This window comes from Pagrus pagrus, assembly GCF_965226575.1.
Source record: "Pagrus pagrus genome assembly, chromosome: 22".
Lineage (NCBI taxonomy): Eukaryota > Metazoa > Chordata > Actinopteri > Spariformes > Sparidae > Pagrus > Pagrus pagrus.
Window position 1 is genome coordinate 3,156,243 of NC_140204.1, and position 19,037 is coordinate 3,175,279.

Genomic DNA, 19,037 nt, shown 5'->3' on the forward strand with positions numbered 1-19,037 from the left:
TCGGGAGGTTTTAACACTCACGTGAAACTGAAGCCAGTAAAAGCTTTAATTACACAGTTCATCACCATGAAAACAGTCAGTTGGTTTTATTTTTAACAAAAACAATAAGACATATTTTTACTCTCAACAGATTTATTTGGCAGTTAGTCACACAAACATTCCCAACAGGATTAAAAACGTTAGGTACTTATGTACATTTTGGTCCTTTATTATAATGTATAGTACAAATAAAAAGTCCCTTTAACCCTTTAGAGGAAATGGACTGCAGGCCGTTTATAGACTGATCCAGGTTCAGTCCACTTGTGAGAGGATTTCCTCAAATTATGAGTTCACTCTGTTGGGGGAAACCCACAACATTCACTGAGCTGCAGTTAACTGTCAACTGTCTGTTGGACTTTCTAGAGTTGTGTTACTACTCTGATGACTTTAGCCCCGTGTTTAGTTGGTTTTTCTGGGGATAACCCCACAAAGTCGGGGTTAGCGCGCGAGCCCGAGGCTAACTGCAGTGTGAAAAGCACTTTTAAAGACTCAAATTATGTTTTGTTGTTTTGTAATAACCCTGTAAATGTCTTATAATGAACTTAACATGACTCATTTCAGGAAAGGAACATTTAAGGAAGAAAAGCACACAATTTAAAAGTGCAGCATAATTTTTCCTGTGGACAATAAGAAAATTTGAATATCCAGGAGGAATATACAGTATATGTTATTAAGTTAAGTTTTCTAGCAATTTACAAAATAATCATTGAAAAGGAAATTATAAACAAAACAACGTACTAACTATTTTCCAGAGCTTTCAACCACATCTCATGGTCTTCCTCAGTGGATGATATTTGTGTAGTGTATATTTTACTGGACTTTGGACCTTGAATCCAAACTCCAACAACTTACTGGCTTTTTGCTTATTAAATTTTCTCCATATTGAGAAAATTCGATCCGTTGAGGAAGGTGCAGAAGATGATTTAGTTGAAAGTTCTGGCAAAAACAACTAATAAGTAGACCTCGGGTAAAGATTTATTTACGGTTACCAAGGTCAATAATGTACTTTATAATTCACAATCGTCATAAAAATCTCAAACAAACAAAAATAAATGTAAAATGGTTTGTTGGGGTCACAAAAGAACATTTTAGCTTTTTTAATCACATGAAAGTACATTTTTAAAAGTCTAAATATTTGGCTAGTTTCCACTCTAACCAGCTGGAGGTCTTGTTGGCCTGGAGCTGTTTACATGGAGTGGAACTTCCCTTTATGGCGTTTAATTAACGGTGTACACATTGTTTTAAAGGTGAGGTTTCTGAGACATTATTGCACAAACACATCCACAGTCATTGCATAGAAGTTGTTGTAAGGCCTGAGGTGCAGTCACACAAACAAACACACATTCATACGTTAACAACAATAAGTCTGAAAGGAGTGAATTCACAAACAGTATCACAGGAAATATTTAAGGCAGATTACGCTTCGGATACAGTGCAAAGAGCGCGAGAACATTGAGCCGATGGACAAAATAACAGCAACATTTTACACCATGATGTAACTCTGCTCAACTCATGATGCTTTCAAATTCACCACAGAGTTGAATCAAAACCTCTTTGACCCTGAGTTCACAAAGGTCTGTCTGTTACGTTGGAAGGTGTTTCTGTTATATTGTCCACTAAATGGCAAACTTTTGGTCTTAATAAGACGAACAAACATAAAAAGATAGCACAATTATTCAGTATTTTCATCTAAACTGAATCTAGGATGACAGTTGGCAAAAACTTTGAGTTGTAGAAAAATAGCAACATAACTTTTTCTTATTATGAAGCCATGTGACAAAATTAACACTAGCTGTCTATCAACTGGAATGTAACTGGAGTGTAAAAGGAGTAAACTGAGAAGCACCAACCACTGTGGGTGGTGGACCTAATTTTAATGTGACTTAATTAAAAATATATATGGAGGTGGTGTTTGAAGTTTATATTTAAAAAGGGGGATTATAGACTATTGGTATTACATTGTTAGATAGGAAAGAAGTAAATAAACACTTAAAACATTGGCGACTGAGTAAATGCTGCCAGACAGATCAGTTATAGGCAACATTGTCAGAAGACAGCAACATTTTTGGGCTTAATTGAAATTCGTCTGGATTGCAAGAGGTAGCCTGCAAACAAGAAATTATTTGTGCCTACAGGCTGCTGAGTGTCATGTAAACCAGACAGTCAATAAACAGCAAGACTTTGGCTAGTGATGCTTGAAAGATAGACTACAATTAACCACAAATGAACAAGTCATCATCATCGGCGTATAACGACATTTTTTGGTTCGTCAAAAATATTGGTCTCTATAGGTTGCAGAGGATCTTGTCACGTAAACTAGACAAGGAAATCACCAGAACTGAACCAAGCATGTGCTGCTGAAACTAAATCTTTGGCTTGCAAGTTAACCTTACGTATAGACATCCATCAATCATCCTTTAATCAGTCTTTCTTACATGTAGCACGCTGGTGCAGTATTGTGAACAGTTTTTATGCAGCTGTGAGTGTTTGATGTGCGGGACAGTTAAAACACTCAAACCTTGGCTAAGTGTTGCCTGACAGATAGCCTACAACCATCCACACTTCATCAACGAACAAGGCAACATCCTCCACAGACTGCAACAATTTTTGGCTTGACCCAAACTATTGGTCTCAATAGCCACGCTGGTGTTTTTCAAGCTGTCGTGCTTATATAGCATTTGATAGAAAAGACTGAATAAACACTAAAACTTTGGCTGCTTACGAAATGTTGGCAGAAACACTGGCTACAACCAACCTTGTCTAACAACAAAAAGGCATCATCATCAATGTATAGCAACATTTTTTGGTTTGTCCAAATCATTGCTTTCTAGCGGGTGCTGTGCTTATTGTTATATACACCAGAAAGGGAAAAGACCAGTAGCCAACCAGAGAAGTGCCTCTGAAATGTAATCTGTGACTAGTCTATAGGTGGTCATCACTTTCACACATTATTTTACATCTGATCCGATATGGAATTCTTACAATTTAATGCAATGGGATGAGATCAGCTGCCGTTTGTTACCGTAGAGAAGACACAAAAACAACCGTAGAGTGGTTTTACTACGACATGCTTCCTTTACTTCACAAATAATCTTTGGCCAAGAACAGCCAAGTTTAATTTTTGCCTTGTGAATGTGAAGTGAACAACTTCTGGCACTAATCAGCTCCAGCTGAATATGATCTGCTCCTGGCAACATTTGTCATATCAAGCTGGTCAGAAAATATTCAATGAGAGTCCAAGTATTTTATAAACCTGGACCTAGATCCTAAACAGTACTGTTTTAAGGAAGCCAACCCTAGCTGGTGCTGAATATTGGATCCTAACCTGCCTCTGTGGACAGAGAAACTGTTTTCCTGCAGTGGTGTTGAGGCACTTTTAGTCGCTTTGAGTTCCTGACTGCAGTGGCTGAGGATTTTTAAAGTTCAAAGAAAGGCTTAGTGCCTCACAGAGGATTAGATGGATTACTCCCCAACACACTGAGACAGAGGAAAGAAACGGAGGGGTACATATATGTGTGTGTCTCTGTTAAACAGGTCAGAAGTCACAAGTACTGTTTGTCTGTGAATGTATATATGGACCAGAAAGAGAGATAATCATTGAGAACGTAAATAGAGTTTCATGAGTTCAACATAATGAACATCCTTTTCAAAACTTTCCAAGACTGTCTTTCTTTCTTTACACAGTTGGAAAGTGATGAAATTCAATCTTTTCCAAGCATTTCCAGACCTGTCAGAGGTCTGTCACAACCCAGGAAACCTATTCAGTATCCAAAATAATTAATTTCTCCTTAAACTATCCGATTCTCTGTTTCTGTAGCGAACACAAGAGGTTTTCTGGAGCTTTGCTGGAAATCCTTCCCAAACACACAAACTCCCCTCTGTTATAAATAATTACCTTCCTCACTTACTATCTCAAATTTTACATCCATCCCAACATCTCTGATCCAAAAAATTCCAAAACTTTTCCCACAATTGCGTCCATTTCTCCCAAATCATTTTCCAAAACCACTTATGTGCACCCTTCATGTGGCCATTTTGGGTTGTTGTTGTGTCAACTGTCCTCCAGCCAGGAGGGGGCGTCCACGTTGGGGTTGTTGAGGTGGTTGCTGGCCTGCCGGATGTTTTGCTCCAGGAAGCTGTGACATGATAAACTGTGAGCCGCGACGGCGCTGTGGAGCAGCCACAGCTGGTTATGGAGGACTTTTACCTGGAAATCAAATTGTAAACTGTGATATTTAGGCCTGAGCATCAAACATCAGTAACGAGATATCTTCACAGCTCTCACCCTGTTCTCCTCCAGCATCTTGACTTTGACAGACAGGTCGTCTCTGATGTTCTGGTACCGCTCCCTCTGGCCCTGAAAGTCTTTCTGGGCCCGCTCCAGTTTGGGCACGGTGACGGCATCCCGAGGCCCCAGGTTCAGCTCCTCCATGTCGACTCGGTACGCATCATACTCGATCCTGGAAGTTAAAGAGGTTTTCTGATCGTCAACACTGTGGAGTATTTTTGTTTGGCAGTATTCTTGTGGTCGGGTGTCATAACTGAAATGGACGTCAGATTTGATGACTAATGATTTGATGGACCTGGTAGCAGCTCCACAGATCAAACAGCAGAATTTATTGGCAAAACTTCAAGGAGTTGAAATGTTGAAATAATGAAAATGATCTTTGTTGTGACTAGCTGACCTCCCAGCTGACAGGAAACAGGAAGTGTGTTTTCCACGCACCTGGCAGCCTCGTACTTCTTGGCGTTGAGCATGGTGTCCTCGATGGTTTTGTTGACCAGAGTGTTCATGTCGGCCGTGAAGGTAATAATGGCCTCCGACAGAGTTTTTCCACTCTTAGACAGAAACTTCTGAGCCTCTGCATTCAGACCAAACTCCACCTGACAGAGACCAAACGAGAGAGCACCAACGTTTATCGACACCAACTGACTGAACTCAAACGTCCCGTCGACACCAGGCTGTTTCTACTGCCAGGTCCATCATGGCCGCCCGAGCAGTTCATGCTTCCTGTGAGTGGCGCATGTGCAAGTACGTCCACAATCTTGGACAGCTAGGTACGGCAACACGACTTGGACAAACAACACACAGAACTGAGTAAAAGCAGAAATTTGAAAATGTTTTTGCTGCAGAAGAAGACAATCTCCAAACTAAAATTAAGAACCAAGCCATAGCTACAGTTGCTAAGCTCTGATTGGCCAGTCTCAGTTTGGGGGAGGGTCTTAGCAAACAGTCAGTAGCAGCAGTAGTAGTACAGCCGAGACTCACATGCAGCGTTGGTGTTTTGAGGCTGAGCTCGCTGAAGGCGTCCCCCAGGGTCTTCTGGGTTTCTGTGAACTGAGCCAGCTGATTGGCCAGCGTCTGAGCCAGCTTGGTCACGTTTTCGTAGCGCTGTCGGTCGTCTTTGAGCAGCTCGAGTCGCGGCTCCAGGTCCAGATCCACCGTACGAGATCCACGACCGAGCTTCTCTGACAGAGCCTGCCTGGTGCACTGCAGGGAGAGAGAGCGTGCTGCTATTGATCAGACTGATCGGTATAGATTATATCGTGTAATTAACAGCAATTCAAATTAAAACCAGTCTCACCTTGTAGGTGGTGATGCTCCACTTGCGGACTCTCTCTATCTTCTCACTGGCTGCGTTCTTGTTGCTGCCTTGAACAACCACAGGTCCACTTCCTGGTTTCTGTGGTGTCATGGGAAGGTCTGGAGCTGGGGTCAAAGGTCAGTGGAGGGTTACCATGACGACATAAATTCGAATGTAGTGTACAAATACAAATACATTTTTGGTATTAATAATATTAATTTGGTATACGTTCAGTTTTAAAGCACCTTCACTACTTTACCTTTGCTCTGCCCTGTTTCCGTGGTGACCACCGGCGTGGCCTCAGCTGGACAGGAAGTGACACCGTTGCTGACGCGGTTGCAGTTGCTGTTTTCTTCCTGTAAAGAAATAAAAGCATATACATTTGTCAGATCCTTTGTTTGTCCCATTTACGAGATTACATGATCGTAAGAGACCAGTTCAGGTTTTTCATGGTTCTGTTTTGGATCTGCAGCCCTCTACAGAACCTCTGATGTCTCTACGAAAGAGCTTGACTTGTTTCTTCCAGTAGCAGGCTGGATAAGCTGGTTCTGATTGCAAGGTTGCAGGTTCAAATCCAGCTCTCCCTCACTGCTGCCAAGAAGCACTTAAACAAGTGATGTAGATCACAAAAAACTTGAGATTTCCTGACGAGCTTCAGGGGCTTTCTAGACACATTTTTCCAAGTTGGAAAATACAATTTCCAACAGTTCTTGAATGCAGCACGTGCCTAAGTTCCTGGAACATGAACATCACCACTAACCGACAGTAAAGAGGTCAAAGGTCAGGAGTCAAAGCACCGTGACAACACTTGGACGGATCGCCGTGGGAAACGGAGCTTACGGGGGCCAATCAGAACCCGGATCAAAAGGTTGTGAGGTTGCCACGGAGATGATGGCTCCCTGTTGTGATTGGCGGCAGGTAGAGAGGTCGGAGGTCACCGGAACACTCAAGACAGGAAGCAGCCACCTGACGCAGATGAGCCGTAACGACACACACGCCGACACACACGGATGCGACTGTCGTCCTCCATTAAGTAAGACTACAGCAAGGAGACGTCAACAGGTGTGTGTGTGTGTGTGTGTGTGTGTGTGTGCGTTACATCCCCCTCTCTGTCACTCTTCCTCAATGTTTTCATTTTGTTTTCTAGGAAGTGAACACACACACACACACACAGACTCACACACACACAGACACAGACACACACACACCTGTGGAGGGCTCACCGGACCGGAGGAATTTGGCTCAAAGTTGTTGTGTCGCATTAAAGAGACAGCGAGGCATGTAGTGACGCAAAGCACACACACACACACACACACACACACACACACACACACACACACAGAGACACACACAGAGACACACACACACACACACACACACACCTTTGCCCTCTCCAAAGGTTAGGGAAGCTGGTGTGTGACAGGAAGGCTGCTGGTTTATTCACTGAGCTCATAAAAAGGACAATCTGCTTTATAAACATTGATTTATTTGTTTACTTTGCGTCTGTAATCGAGTTCAGTGTCAGGAGTCCAGAAGAGGAAGAGGTGGTCCTGATCCTCTCCTGTACTGAAGCGATGTTCGGCTGCCTGAACTACTTTTGTTGGACGATAAATTGTCCCAGAAAAATTATATTCTCATTTAAAGACCAACTTCTGTCTCCGATATGATGAAAATAAAATAGTCAGTCATTATGAAACGTGGTCTCTGTGTTCATGCTCTTAATCTGAAGGCTGACTGGACTAAACCTTTATTGCTGCTCTGCACGCAGCTGAGTCACCTGATGACATCACCGCTCCTGTTACCTGCCGTCACTCGATCACCTTTCTACTAAAACAATGGGCGTCTTATCAGACAAACACTACAGCGTCCGTTTCATCTGCGTGTGTCACACCGGTTTTCTATTGTTGTCGTGACAACAGCTGATAACATTGTCGAGGCTGTTAGCTCGCTGCTGCTCTTTCTATTTTATTTAGCCGGTTACGTAATGTGTGTTTGTGTGAGGAGTAACTGTAAAGGACAAATAAATCAAACATGTCTGTTTTATAATAAACTGATAACACGCTCGGTCAGTCGATGACGCGGACACGCAGCAGGAACAAGGAGCTTGTAATGCTACACGGCTAACTGCTGGTTAGCTGCACCGACTGAATGAACACTGTTTTGTACTTCCTGAAGGTTCAGTTTGAAAGATGTGACTAGCTGAAATCCATGCAGGATGCAATCATTGTATCTCAAAATATTTTTTATTAATTTTTATTAGCAAATATTAGCAATTTTAGTAAATATTAGCATTTTAGCTCAATAGCTTCCAGGTCATGTGATCAATTGACTCAAAATCATTGTGGGCTCATGTAACTACACTGGCTGCATGAGATACACCTCTTGTTTTTCTATTTTTCGTCTCTAATGATTTTTACGTTTTAAGTTTTACATCTCAAAACTTAAAACTAACTTCACTGAAGTCTTGTCATGATGTATTTTCCAGCTGGCCCAAGACGATTTTTTAAAGAGTTTTGGCAGAAGAAGTCGCCCCACAAAGGAAGACTCTTTCAGTTTATCACAAATATTAGCATTAAATCATCATTTTGAGGGTACATGGTTTTCACTGGGCAGGAAGGGTTTGAAATATGTAACCAGCAACGTAAATGATGTACAGTAGTGGAGTAGAAAGTGCAGTATTTGCCTCTGAGATACAGCGGAGCAGACAAAATTGAAGTTGCATGAAATCCTAGTATGTCTACGTCAGCACTTGAGTAAATATACTCACACTTCACCACTGGGTCAGAGCCTGATACTGTGTTTTGTGTGTTTGTTTTCAGAATGAGGGAGAGAGACAACGTGAAAAAGGGACAGGAAGAGAGGGACAACAGGTAAAACAGATAATACATGTGTATTCTGTTAAAATGTATCTATCTGTATAATTGACCTGTTGTTTTGTGTGTTGTCTTCTCATTTCAGAGGGGCCCCATGCTGCCTTTGCCTTGGGCCCCAAATTTCTTAAATCCGCCACTGTGAAGCAGTCACAGCAGATAAACAGTAACTAGTCTTCCTGCCGTCTCACCGTGGGTGGAGTCTCCTCCTCTGTGACGTCAGACTCCTGGCTGACGCCTCCTCTCTGCTCCGCCCCCTCCATCCTCTGGCTCCGCCCTCGTCTCTTCTTCTACTTCCTGCGATGGAGAAAAACAGGAAACATCAATGTACAACTTTTCTCTGTATTTTCATGTGAGATCATAGAAAGCTGCTGCAGTTCAGGTGTTCAGCTGCTGCAAGGATCATCAGAGATCAAGTGACGACATCATTTATATGTTTCTTGATGAGTTATTTCACCTCGGCCATCAGATTTTTGTCGTGTTATGTGTCGGAAAAAGCAACAAATTCAAGACATTCTCAGCATTTTGGTGCACGGCTTCATCCAGAACGATGTTCACCAACACTGCTGTTTATTCATAATAACCTCAGCTGACATTAGTGGGAGTTTAACCTTCACCCTGTCAGGTTTGGTGCCTTTTAACACAGAGGTTAACTTCAATACATTAACAGGTTTTGTTGCATATTAACTCATTTTTAGAGACGCTATTTTTGATTACATGTTGCCTAAAAGCTGCCTGCTCCTGCATGAACCTCATCTGAACAGAACAGAGGAGCTCAGTGTTTTGGTTCTGAGTGTGGTTGAACAGCGCCACCTAGTGACAGAAAGGCAGAAGCACAGGGAAGTGACAACAGATTTTTATATGTTGCTCCTGGATTAAGTTATCCTGAATAACAGTGCGCTCTTATTTTGAAATAAAGGCAAAATGAGCAGCGAGGTGAAACCATGAAAAGCTCCGACTGCACCAGTGGAGTTTTTACTATGATACAGTTGTTATAACAATGATAATGATAATAAAATACACAAGGAAATAAAAGGTTGTACACTATAAAAGAACCAAAGGGCTGTAAATGTTCCCGACAATCAGCAACATGAATAATTAACGAGGCCCAGCCCCGTCTTTGTGTTGCATCAGAGGTTGTTTTTAATTATCTGTCTGTTATTCAGCTGATTAATGCCTCAAAATTTAAATAAACACTATTCACCACAACCACGCGAGTCACTGTCAGTCTCCATTATCATAAGAATACTATAGGTTTAAGTTTATTGTTGCATAAGTTGAGATTTCTGCTACAACTTCACCACTTTACGGTCACAAGTCGTAAAATCGTTTCCTTAAAACTTACTGTCAGTGCAAAGTACAAACACATCACCTACAGTTTATGAGGCTGTAACACAGATCTCTGTTTGAGGCTGAACTTTGACCTCTCACAGTATAACAAGCCAGAAACCACCAGAGTGAACCACACTGATGTCCTCTGATACAAGTTAGAGACGTCTGATATGCGACGCTCAGCGTGACAGCATGAGTTTCTCTAAATATCAAAATGTGGTTATCTCAACTTCTGCTTATTGAAGAGGAACATATGCTTCACTTCTGCATAGAAAAGAGTAAACTACAACATAATAACATGATGCTGCACTTGAGCTCGAGGAATAACCTCCGTCCACCATCATCTCTGTCGTCCTGTTGTCCATCTGATGTTAATAACTGTGGACACCAGCTTGATCGCTTTATGTTTATATATTATATTGTGAATGAGGTCCGTACCGCAGTGTATTAAAACAAAGGTTGAATGATTTGCATGTATGTGCAATATTGTGATTTATATCTATGGCAGTCAAATCTACCGGTAACTTTGTTTAGTGTGTGTTTTGTCTTATTTTTGGGCAAATAAATAAATGACCCTCAAAGTACAAGAGTAGGTACGTGGAGAGAGTCTGTAACCATAAACAAACATTACACTCAGTTACTGGTGAAGATGCAACCAGATGAACTCACAAACAAAAGATGCACAAGGCCGAACAATTAAGTTTGATTATGTGTGTATTATGACATCAGTTATCATGAATATTATGATATTGTGACACCCTCAATGGGAGCGCAAACAAAAATATATTAAATATAAAGCAAATAATACAATATCATAAATATGAATTATAGGATAAATTTTACTTATACTTAAACTAAAAGTTCAATGAAAAGTTAAACAGCAATAAAAATAATCATTGCTGTGGAGCTTCACTGTAGTTAATATAAAGAATTTGTAAAAAAAACATTTATTTTAACACTAATTAACACTCAATTTCCAGTTTATTAGCTACATCTCGGTAATACTGTTGATATTTTGAAACAGCACTTCATAGGACGGGTTGTCAAAATGTAATATCACGATACTTTTTACCAAATATCTCAATATTAAGTTGGTGACAATACTGTAGTGTTGACTGTTGGTACTTTGACGAAAGATTAACACGATGAGCTTATTGATCAACGACCATCAGTGATGTTGACACAATGGCTGAGTGAGTAAAGACAACTATTACAACACAGTTTGGTAAGTTCAGTTAATTACATCACTTCACTGTAATTCAGCCTTTCAAACCAGGAAAAGACACTTATCTCATATCACGATGCTACAATTAGATGCTACAGTGTTCAGGACGGGGCGACACAATCAAACATCACAATATATTTGATCAAATACCTAAATATTGATGTTTAGACAATATTGTATGGATGACTATTGGTGCTTTGACAAAATATGAACACAATGAGATTTTTCATAAACAGGCTCATTAAAGACACTTGTGTCATGAAACCACAGTGACAATCTAAGACAACACACAGTCTCATATCACAGTTACAATGTAACATCAGCATGTTGCCTAACCTTAGCTTTACCTGGCTAAAACTAACAGTCATAACTTCACAGCTGATATAAAGAGCTCACAGCTGATATAAAGAGCTCACAGCTGATCAGTTTCAGCTTCATGTTGATGACAAACTGCTGAAGTGTTCAGATTTAAGCTAACGTCACTGTAGACACTGTGTTCCCTGTCAGCCAGGTAAACTGCTTCTGTTTCAACACGTAACAAACTGACTCAACTGTGTTTAAAAGTCAGTGAATCTGCAGTTTTCTCAGTTTAAAGGCAGATAAACGGTGTTAAAGTGTCTGTTGGTGACATTAAAGAGGTTAAACCCGGTGACCAGAGCCCAAAGGTGACACTTCAGACTGACTTTACCTTCACAGCGTTGAAAACAAACTCCTCCTTCTGCTCGTTTTCTCCTTCTTCTTCCTCTTGTTCTCCTCCTGAGCGTCAGATGTTCCTCCTGCTGTCTCTGCTCTTCACTCAACTCCTCATTCAACTGTCAGAAAAACTTTAAACTGAACCAGACTGTGGTAAAAAGTTGTGAGGCTGCAGCACGGAAGAGTCAAACACACCCGGAAGTGTTTTCTAGCCGATTGTTTCTAGAGTGGATGCTCGATGTTCACCGTTGCTCCTACCGGAGGGGCGGTGATATCTACTGGTCAGACCGGATGTGATCAGAACAGAAGATCAATTAACCAGCTCGCTGTTCCAACTTTATAACTGAGGATTTAAAGTCTGATTTTTTTATTTATTTTTGTGGATATGTACAGCCTAGGTTTTCAAAATAAAAGATAAGCATTAATATTAAAGGAACAGTTCACTCAAAAGTGTAAATCCAGTCATCATCTCCTCCCTCCATGCTGATATAAAGTCAGGTGAAGTGTTGTAGCCCACAAAACATTTCTGGAGCTTCACAGCAAAACAGAGTTGCAGCGTTCCCAACCCCGACCCACTTCCTGGGGGAGCTGTACGGAGACATTTCATGTCAAGTCTCCAGCTGCTTCAGGTGTTTAGCAGAACGCTGCAACTCTGTTTTACTGTGAAGCTCCAGAAATGTTTTGTGGACTACGAGACTTCACCTGACCTCACCTGACTTTCAGGTGAACTGTTCCTTTAATCATCTTTCGGTCATTTTTCAAGGTTGAACTTAATTGTCCCCTCCATCATGCCAAACACAGACGACCTATCAAGAAGTATTCAATCAGAATACAACAATAAAATAAAATAATCAGTTAATAGGACAGAGAGTGTAAAAGTGCACAAAGTCGCAAAATTATCAAAAAACAGAAGAGGGGAAACTGTTAACAGTGTATAGACTACATGTGTGTAACTGTTTATCTTCCTTGCACTGTAACAAAGTCCTGTCTCTCTCGTCCATCTCTTTCGTTAACACCAGAGTGTGCTGTTTGTTCACAGTTATATCTGAGCAGATGCACGTGAAGGGTGCGGTTCCTCACATTAAACTGCCAATAGACAAGTTTTCTGCTTCTTTGTATCATCGTGAAGTAAATAGTGATTGCACATTGTGATGGATATATGCAGTGTGTGTGTAGTAATGAAACATCAGTGTTTACATTGGTTCCCTTTAAACCTCAAGATTGTCACAGTCACTTGAGAAAAGGAGGTTATTGTAGACTAAATGATTAAATAAACTCATGTTTTGTGCCGGGTTGTGTTCTTGTATTTGTGACTCTGAAAAAGAAATGATCCAGTTTGTCTTTGCGGCACACAGCCAACAATAATACCACTTGGAAACACCAGGGGGGAAATATTGTCTGTTGCCACTTATATAGATATGAATCAGAAAGCTACAGGCCTGTCATGACTGATTAAAATATATATAAATGCAGAAGAGCTGTTTCAAATAGATTTCTCTTCACTAAATGAGAATCAAAAAGCAGCTTTATTTTATTTTGAAGTGTTCAATCATGCAGCTGAAAAGCTGAACAAATGACTTATATTGGCTGTAACTGGGTCAGGTTTAGTAAAAAAAAGGAGGGATACACTTAAATATAACATTTTAAAGACCATTCAGAATCAGACTAAGCTTCATTGGACAGGAAGTTTAATCCACTTTTAAGTTTCTCTCATTGTTACACAGTTCAGAGAACAACTGTCAGGAGGATATAAATAGATAAACAATTAAAAACAGGGACATCAAAGCTGAACAGAGATATTAAATGTATGTTTATTGTGTATAAAACAACACAACATCAGGTCGAGTCTCCTGTGAGCTGTAAATCAGCAGCACCTTCTTGTTTACAGCCTTCTTCCTCCATCACAGCCGTTGTGGGGGAGGGGTTTGTTTGAATCCTGCCGCCGTGGAGATGATTGGTTACTTCGAATTGTCTTCCTCCAATAGTTGATCAGCTACAGCGCGCGCTTTCCTCCGCCCTGACCAATCAGCGCTGCCGTCGCTCCGGCGCTTCCTTTATAAACCCGCTGCTCGCAGGGGAACTTCATTCTTTCACTGACTTCAGAGAAGAACTTCTAAGATGGCCAGAACCAAGCAGACCGCCCGTAAGTCCACCGGAGGAAAGGCTCCCAGGAAGCAGCTCGCCACCAAGGCTGCCCGCAAGAGCGCCCCGGCCACCGGCGGAGTGAAGAAGCCCCATCGTTACAGGCCCGGTACCGTGGCTCTCAGAGAGATCCGTCGCTACCAGAAGTCCACCGAGCTGCTCATCCGTAAGCTGCCCTTCCAGCGCCTGGTCAGGGAGATCGCTCAGGACTTCAAGACCGACCTGCGCTTCCAGAGCTCCGCCGTCATGGCGCTGCAGGAGTCCAGCGAGGCTTACCTGGTCGGCCTGTTCGAGGACACCAACCTGTGCGCCATCCACGCCAAGAGGGTCACCATCATGCCCAAAGACATCCAGCTGGCCCGCCGCATCCGTGGAGAGAGAGCTTAAACTGACCCCAGACCTGTTTAACAACACAACGGCTCTTTTAAGAGCCACATACTCAATCTGAAGAGCTGCATGTTCCTTCATTAGACCTGTAGATAATAATTCATGTATTATATTATATGTTTTTATTACAATTTATAATCTATAGTTTCTGCAGGATCTGGTACAAGACGAGTTCTGTGACCACGTGCTCAGCCAAAAGTGCTGCTAACTGACATCAGGCCCCAACGTTACACATGTTTCACAATATGGACATTAACAACAGTTAACATACTGTGAATAGTATATTTGACTAGTTTCCCCTAATCTGCACAATAATAGCTTGAGGTGATCTCCAGGTCAAACTTGTTTCAGAAACATGAGTGAACACTTGGCAACAAGTTTTTTTACCCTTCACCTCTGAAACACACTATCAGGGGTGGTGTGTGTGGTGTGTGTGGTGTGTGTTGTACACAAAACTTGTAGATAAAATAAAACATGGTGAAATATTCTTGTACTGCTTTTGAACAAGCTTTTATTTTGAAGGTTAAACATCTGTCTGTACGGTACATACCGTGTTTACAGAACAAGAAATGTTTCTGTTCATGCAAGCAGTCGACACCAGTGCCCAGTTAATAAACACACTTATAACAAAAGAGCTATACGTGTACATGTGTAACATCTTCACGTGCAAAACCTCCATAGGAAATATACACATTTATATACACATCAGAACAACAGACAAATATATGTGTATGCAGGATCTTAATAATGGATCAAATGAAAAGACATCCTCCAAAAAGTAAAAAAAATATCGACCCAAAGAAATACTATTAGGTTTATTTTATTATTGCTATTTTTCCCTGTGAGTTGATTCAATATAATTGTATTTAAAACCACATACTGCTGTGTAGTCTGTGTTTCCCTGTCAGGATCAATAGTCACTCAAAGTAAACTGAAATGGCCTGTATGAGTACTTTTGGTACTTTGGGTAACTTTGATGCTCATACTAATACTTCTGCTTCAATTTGACAGCTATACTGTGATGTTACTTAAATCCACTATTGTTGTTGTTATTATTATTATTATTATTATTGTTATTATTTGTGTGTGTTTCAGATGTTGTGACATTATGTAGGTTTCTGTAGGTTTAGTAGCAGAATAAGGTACAAACATGTAAACAAAAGGCCAGCAGGAAATCACAAACACAGCAGAAAGAAAATAACAAGTTTAACAGTTATGTATCCTCCTGCACTGTCTTTATTTGAATATAAAACCCAGTCGTGAACAGTAACAGCTGATCCTCCTGTAGAACTATAGTCCATTCCGAACTTCCAATTTTGGCGCGTCAAGGCGCCGTGAGCAGTGACGTCACTGTGTTTACTAACGGCTGAGGGCGTGTCCGTTTGAGAAGCCGGCAGATGAAAGAGCCGCTCCTTTTATCTGAACGTGTCTGTTTGAAAAGTTGACGCGGGACCTCAACATTGACGAGACATTCAAACTTTATCTATAAAACAGCTTTCAGACTTCTAAATGCATCCAGAGTGCTTAACAAGTCACAGAGGAAACATGGAGAATTACACAGGGAGACTAACGCACTACTGTAATATTAACTGCTGATACAATAAGATAAAGGGGTTATGATAAAAACTAATGTATAAGTACAAGCATTTTGGTTGTTTACTCACCTTGTGTTCATGTAGATTAACAAATTCAGAATTTACGTGCATTGTTTGTTTACAAAACTACGTGGTGTATATGCAGACATGCTGTTAGTTATTTGTTTATGCATGGGTTTTTAATCTTGCAGCAACTGTAACATTAACTGTACGCAAGTGAGTTGTTCTGCTTGTAGAACAACTAAAATCACATTAGCTGCGTATGTTGACAAGCGCCATGTAAAACTAGTTAAACTTATAGACACTTGTTATTAAAGTCACCTGAGTCATGACTGTTTACTGAAACAGCTGATTCAGAATACAATCAGACTACAGGTTAAGAGTTTCTACTGTTAAGTGCGACAGGAGTTTGTCTTTAGTTTGCGGTGGGTGGCTCTTAAAAGAGCCGTTTGTTTGTGAAGATTTCCGGGTCCGGGTCTTTACTTCTTGGCCTTCTCAGCCTTCTTGGGGAGCAGCACAGCCTGGATGTTGGGCAGCACGCCTCCCTGAGCGATGGTGACTCCGCCGAGCAGCTTGTTCAGCTCCTCGTCGTTGCGGACGGCCAGCTGCAGGTGACGGGGGATGATCCTGGTTTTCTTGTTGTCGCGGGCAGCGTTTCCAGCCAGCTCCAGGATCTCAGCGGTCAGGTACTCCAGCACTGCGGCCAGGTACACCGGGGCTCCGGCACCGACACGCTGGGCATAGTTGCCCTTCCTCAGCAGCCTGTGGACACGACCCACTGGGAACTGGAGCCCGGCACGGGATGAGCGGCTCTTCGCCTTGGCCTTCACCTTTCCAGTCTTTCCACGTCCAGACATTCTCTTGCTTGTTTCTCGAGAGAGTCGAAGAAGAATAATTTCTCAACGTCTACATCCGCGCTTATATAGAAACCCTGCTGCTCGTTCATTGGTCCGCTTGAACGTTACTGTAATCGGCCAATCAGATGAGAGCTGGTCTCAGCTTCCTGTATTCACTACAACGCTTCCGCTATGCGCTGTTTGGGAGTTTCAGAATAAGACATGGCAGCTCAAAAGTGTGATTCACTGGTACTTTTTTCATCCCTTTCAAATTAAAATCAACCCACAGTATGTGTAGAGGAGAAAGACACAAAAGATAATTGAATATCTAAGATTATATTAATTAAAATACTATAATAAATCATACATAAATTATCTATAAGAAATAAGAGGGCAACTTCTCTTTTTACAAAATAAGAAAAACAAATATTTTTAACTTGAGTTGAGAAAATCAGGACAAAAATGCTGTTCACTTATAAGAATTATTTTTATTAACAACGTTTCTGCATAAAGACCTTCATCAGGCTATCAAAATAGCGTTGAGGCAGTCACTTTGGTTTGTAGTCAGTATAAAATGGTCAGTTTCATTTTCAGTGTGGATAATTACAGTTGTGCTGCTTTTAAACATGTTTTTATTTTGAGGTCAAACACTAACCTCACTATCATTTATTTATTTTAACAGTGGAGTTGCTAGGTGGTGTAGACATCATACATCAAACAAATTGTATCTTAAATAAAGATGATATATCTAATAACTTGTTTAAAATGTTCCTGTACCACTTTTGAAAATGCTTTAATTTTGAAGGTTAAGCTCAACCCTGTGTTTATGTATATACAGTGAATTTGCTCCCATCACATGAAAGTGGTGTAGATATCAGACATCTCTGGAAAAAATTGTTTTTTTGCTAGTTTTTATGCCACCATAGAGTATTTAAAATAAGCACAACCTTTGTGTTTAAAGCAGTAACATTAAAGAGCATACACTAGCCCAGGTGTAAATTCAAGTAATAAGGTCAAACATGTAGAAAAAAACATTTTTATTCAGAAACAGTCAAAGGCAACAGAAAACACAATAGGCCTAATCTCAGAAGTGTGTTGACCGGCCTCATCCAGTCTGTCATCACCTTCAGAGATCTTTCCCTCCAAAACAAACCGTTCAGTGGGTGTGGTGGCAGTTTCACGACAGTCACCACACAACTGCACTTCAGCTGCTATCCTGAAGACAGGATGTTTGCAAAATCAAGGACAGTTAATTTGACCGCATGTGTTTGAGTGTAACGTGTCCTGTAGTAACTTGTGACTTAACTACCAGCACTCTGAAGGTCAACATTTAAAAGATGTTGAAATGACAATTGAGGGAAATAACTAAAATGACAGTGACCGTGCATGTGTACTTGTAGATGGCTGTAACACATTTTGCAATTTAAAGGGCCATTTTGAGCCTTTTCAGTAAAACTTTTGCTAAAAACAGATTAGAATAAATTAAAACCTGGGACAGGTGGTGATGATTCTGTTGAGTAGTTTGACCTGAAGTCAGAAACAAACATGTAAAATGTCTCGGTAATAGATGTATCATGTAACTGATAATAGGAACAGAGCTCTCAGAGGAAGTGTGCGGCCCTGAAAAGGACCTTTGTGTTGTTGGTAGTCAGCAGCTGTTTACTTGGAGCTGGTGTACTTGGTCACGGCCTTGGTGCCCTCAGACACGGCGTGCTTGGCCAGCTCACCGGGGAGCAGCAGGCGGACGGCGGTCTGGATCTCCCTGGAGGTGATGGTGGAGCGCTTGTTGTACTGAGCCAGGCGAGAGGACTCACCGGCGATGCGCTCGAAGATGTCGCTCACAAAGGAGTTCATGATGCCCATTGCCTTGGAGGAGATCCCGGTATCAGGGTGGACCTGCTTCAGGACCTTGTAGACGTAGATGGCGTAGCTCTCCTTCCTGGTCCTTCTCCTCTTCTTGCCGGTCTTGGAGACCTTAGACACGGCCTTCTTTGATCCCTTCTTCGGTGCTTTTCCTGGCTCAGGCATTTTGCTTCAGTTTGGCTTTTCTGAAACGAGTAGTGAGGCAGTGTTAGCACACTCAATTTATATGCACACAATTCAAATGTTACTGTGCTGTTGCGTGCACATGATTGGCCAAGTGCGGCGCCTCACACAATACAAACCACGCCCATGGGCGGGGCGGAACTTTCAGCGCCATAATGTGAAAGTAACAAAGAGACAGAGGCGGCAGCAGCGGGTCGACTTATTCTGTTAATATTTAAACTAGTAGTTAATTCTACATTCACAAATATAAATAAAGATATAGATATAGAAACTTTGTAGCACTAAAA

The 19,037-nt window shown here is 41.3% G+C and overlaps 4 protein-coding genes across 4 annotated transcripts; 1 reads left to right on the top strand and 3 right to left on the bottom strand.

Moving 5' to 3' along the window:
• Positions 1–996: 996 nt before the first annotated feature.
• On the bottom strand, positions 997–11,950 carry LOC311251163 (arfaptin-1-like). The gene is made up of 8 exons (XM_084343498.1): positions 11,740–11,950; positions 8,686–8,791; positions 5,884–5,980; positions 5,625–5,749; positions 5,309–5,530; positions 4,766–4,923; positions 4,325–4,499; positions 997–4,246 (listed from the first exon to the last, which is right to left on the bottom strand). Exons 2-8 carry the CDS (start codon positions 8,755–8,757, stop codon positions 4,091–4,093), a joined length of 1,005 nt encoding a protein of 334 aa, XP_084199624.1. The 5' UTR covers positions 8,758–8,791; positions 11,740–11,950; the 3' UTR covers positions 997–4,090.
• Positions 11,951–13,855: 1,905 nt separating this feature from the next.
• LOC311251165 (histone H3.2) lies at positions 13,856–14,696 on the top strand. Its single transcript, XM_084343500.1, has one exon. The coding sequence runs from the start codon at positions 13,863–13,865 to the stop codon at positions 14,271–14,273; it is 411 nt and encodes a 136-aa protein (XP_084199626.1). The 5' UTR covers positions 13,856–13,862; the 3' UTR covers positions 14,274–14,696.
• Positions 14,697–15,492: 796 nt separating this feature from the next.
• Positions 15,493–17,009, bottom strand: LOC311251167 (histone H2A-like). Its single transcript, XM_084343502.1, has one exon. It carries the CDS (start codon positions 16,723–16,725, stop codon positions 16,348–16,350), a length of 378 nt encoding a protein of 125 aa, XP_084199628.1. The 5' UTR covers positions 16,726–17,009; the 3' UTR covers positions 15,493–16,347.
• A 145-nt stretch (positions 17,010–17,154) lies between these two features.
• LOC311251168 (histone H2B 1/2-like) lies at positions 17,155–18,878 on the bottom strand. Its single transcript, XM_084343503.1, has one exon. The coding sequence runs from the start codon at positions 18,730–18,732 to the stop codon at positions 18,364–18,366; it is 369 nt and encodes a 122-aa protein (XP_084199629.1). The 5' UTR covers positions 18,733–18,878; the 3' UTR covers positions 17,155–18,363.
• Positions 18,879–19,037: the final 159 nt, after the last annotated feature.

Bases quoted from the DNA above. Each gene is read 5' to 3' on its own strand.
- LOC311251163 (XM_084343498.1), bottom strand. From the start codon at position 8,757: ATGGAGGGGGCGGAGCAGAGAGGAGGCGTCAGCCAGGAGTCTGACGTC. The intron at 5,531-5,624 runs GTGAGACTGGTT...CTCTCCCTGCAG, and splicing joins GGAGCATCACCACCTACAAG to TGCACCAGGCAGGCTCTGTC. The intron at 4,500-4,765 runs GTGCGTGGAAAA...TTTAACTTCCAG, and splicing joins AAGAAGTACGAGGCTGCCAG to GATCGAGTATGATGCGTACC.
- LOC311251165 (XM_084343500.1), top strand. From the start codon at position 13,863: ATGGCCAGAACCAAGCAGACCGCCCGTAAGTCCACCGGAGGAAAGGCT.
- LOC311251167 (XM_084343502.1), bottom strand. From the start codon at position 16,725: ATGTCTGGACGTGGAAAGACTGGAAAGGTGAAGGCCAAGGCGAAGAGC.
- LOC311251168 (XM_084343503.1), bottom strand. From the start codon at position 18,732: ATGCCTGAGCCAGGAAAAGCACCGAAGAAGGGATCAAAGAAGGCCGTG.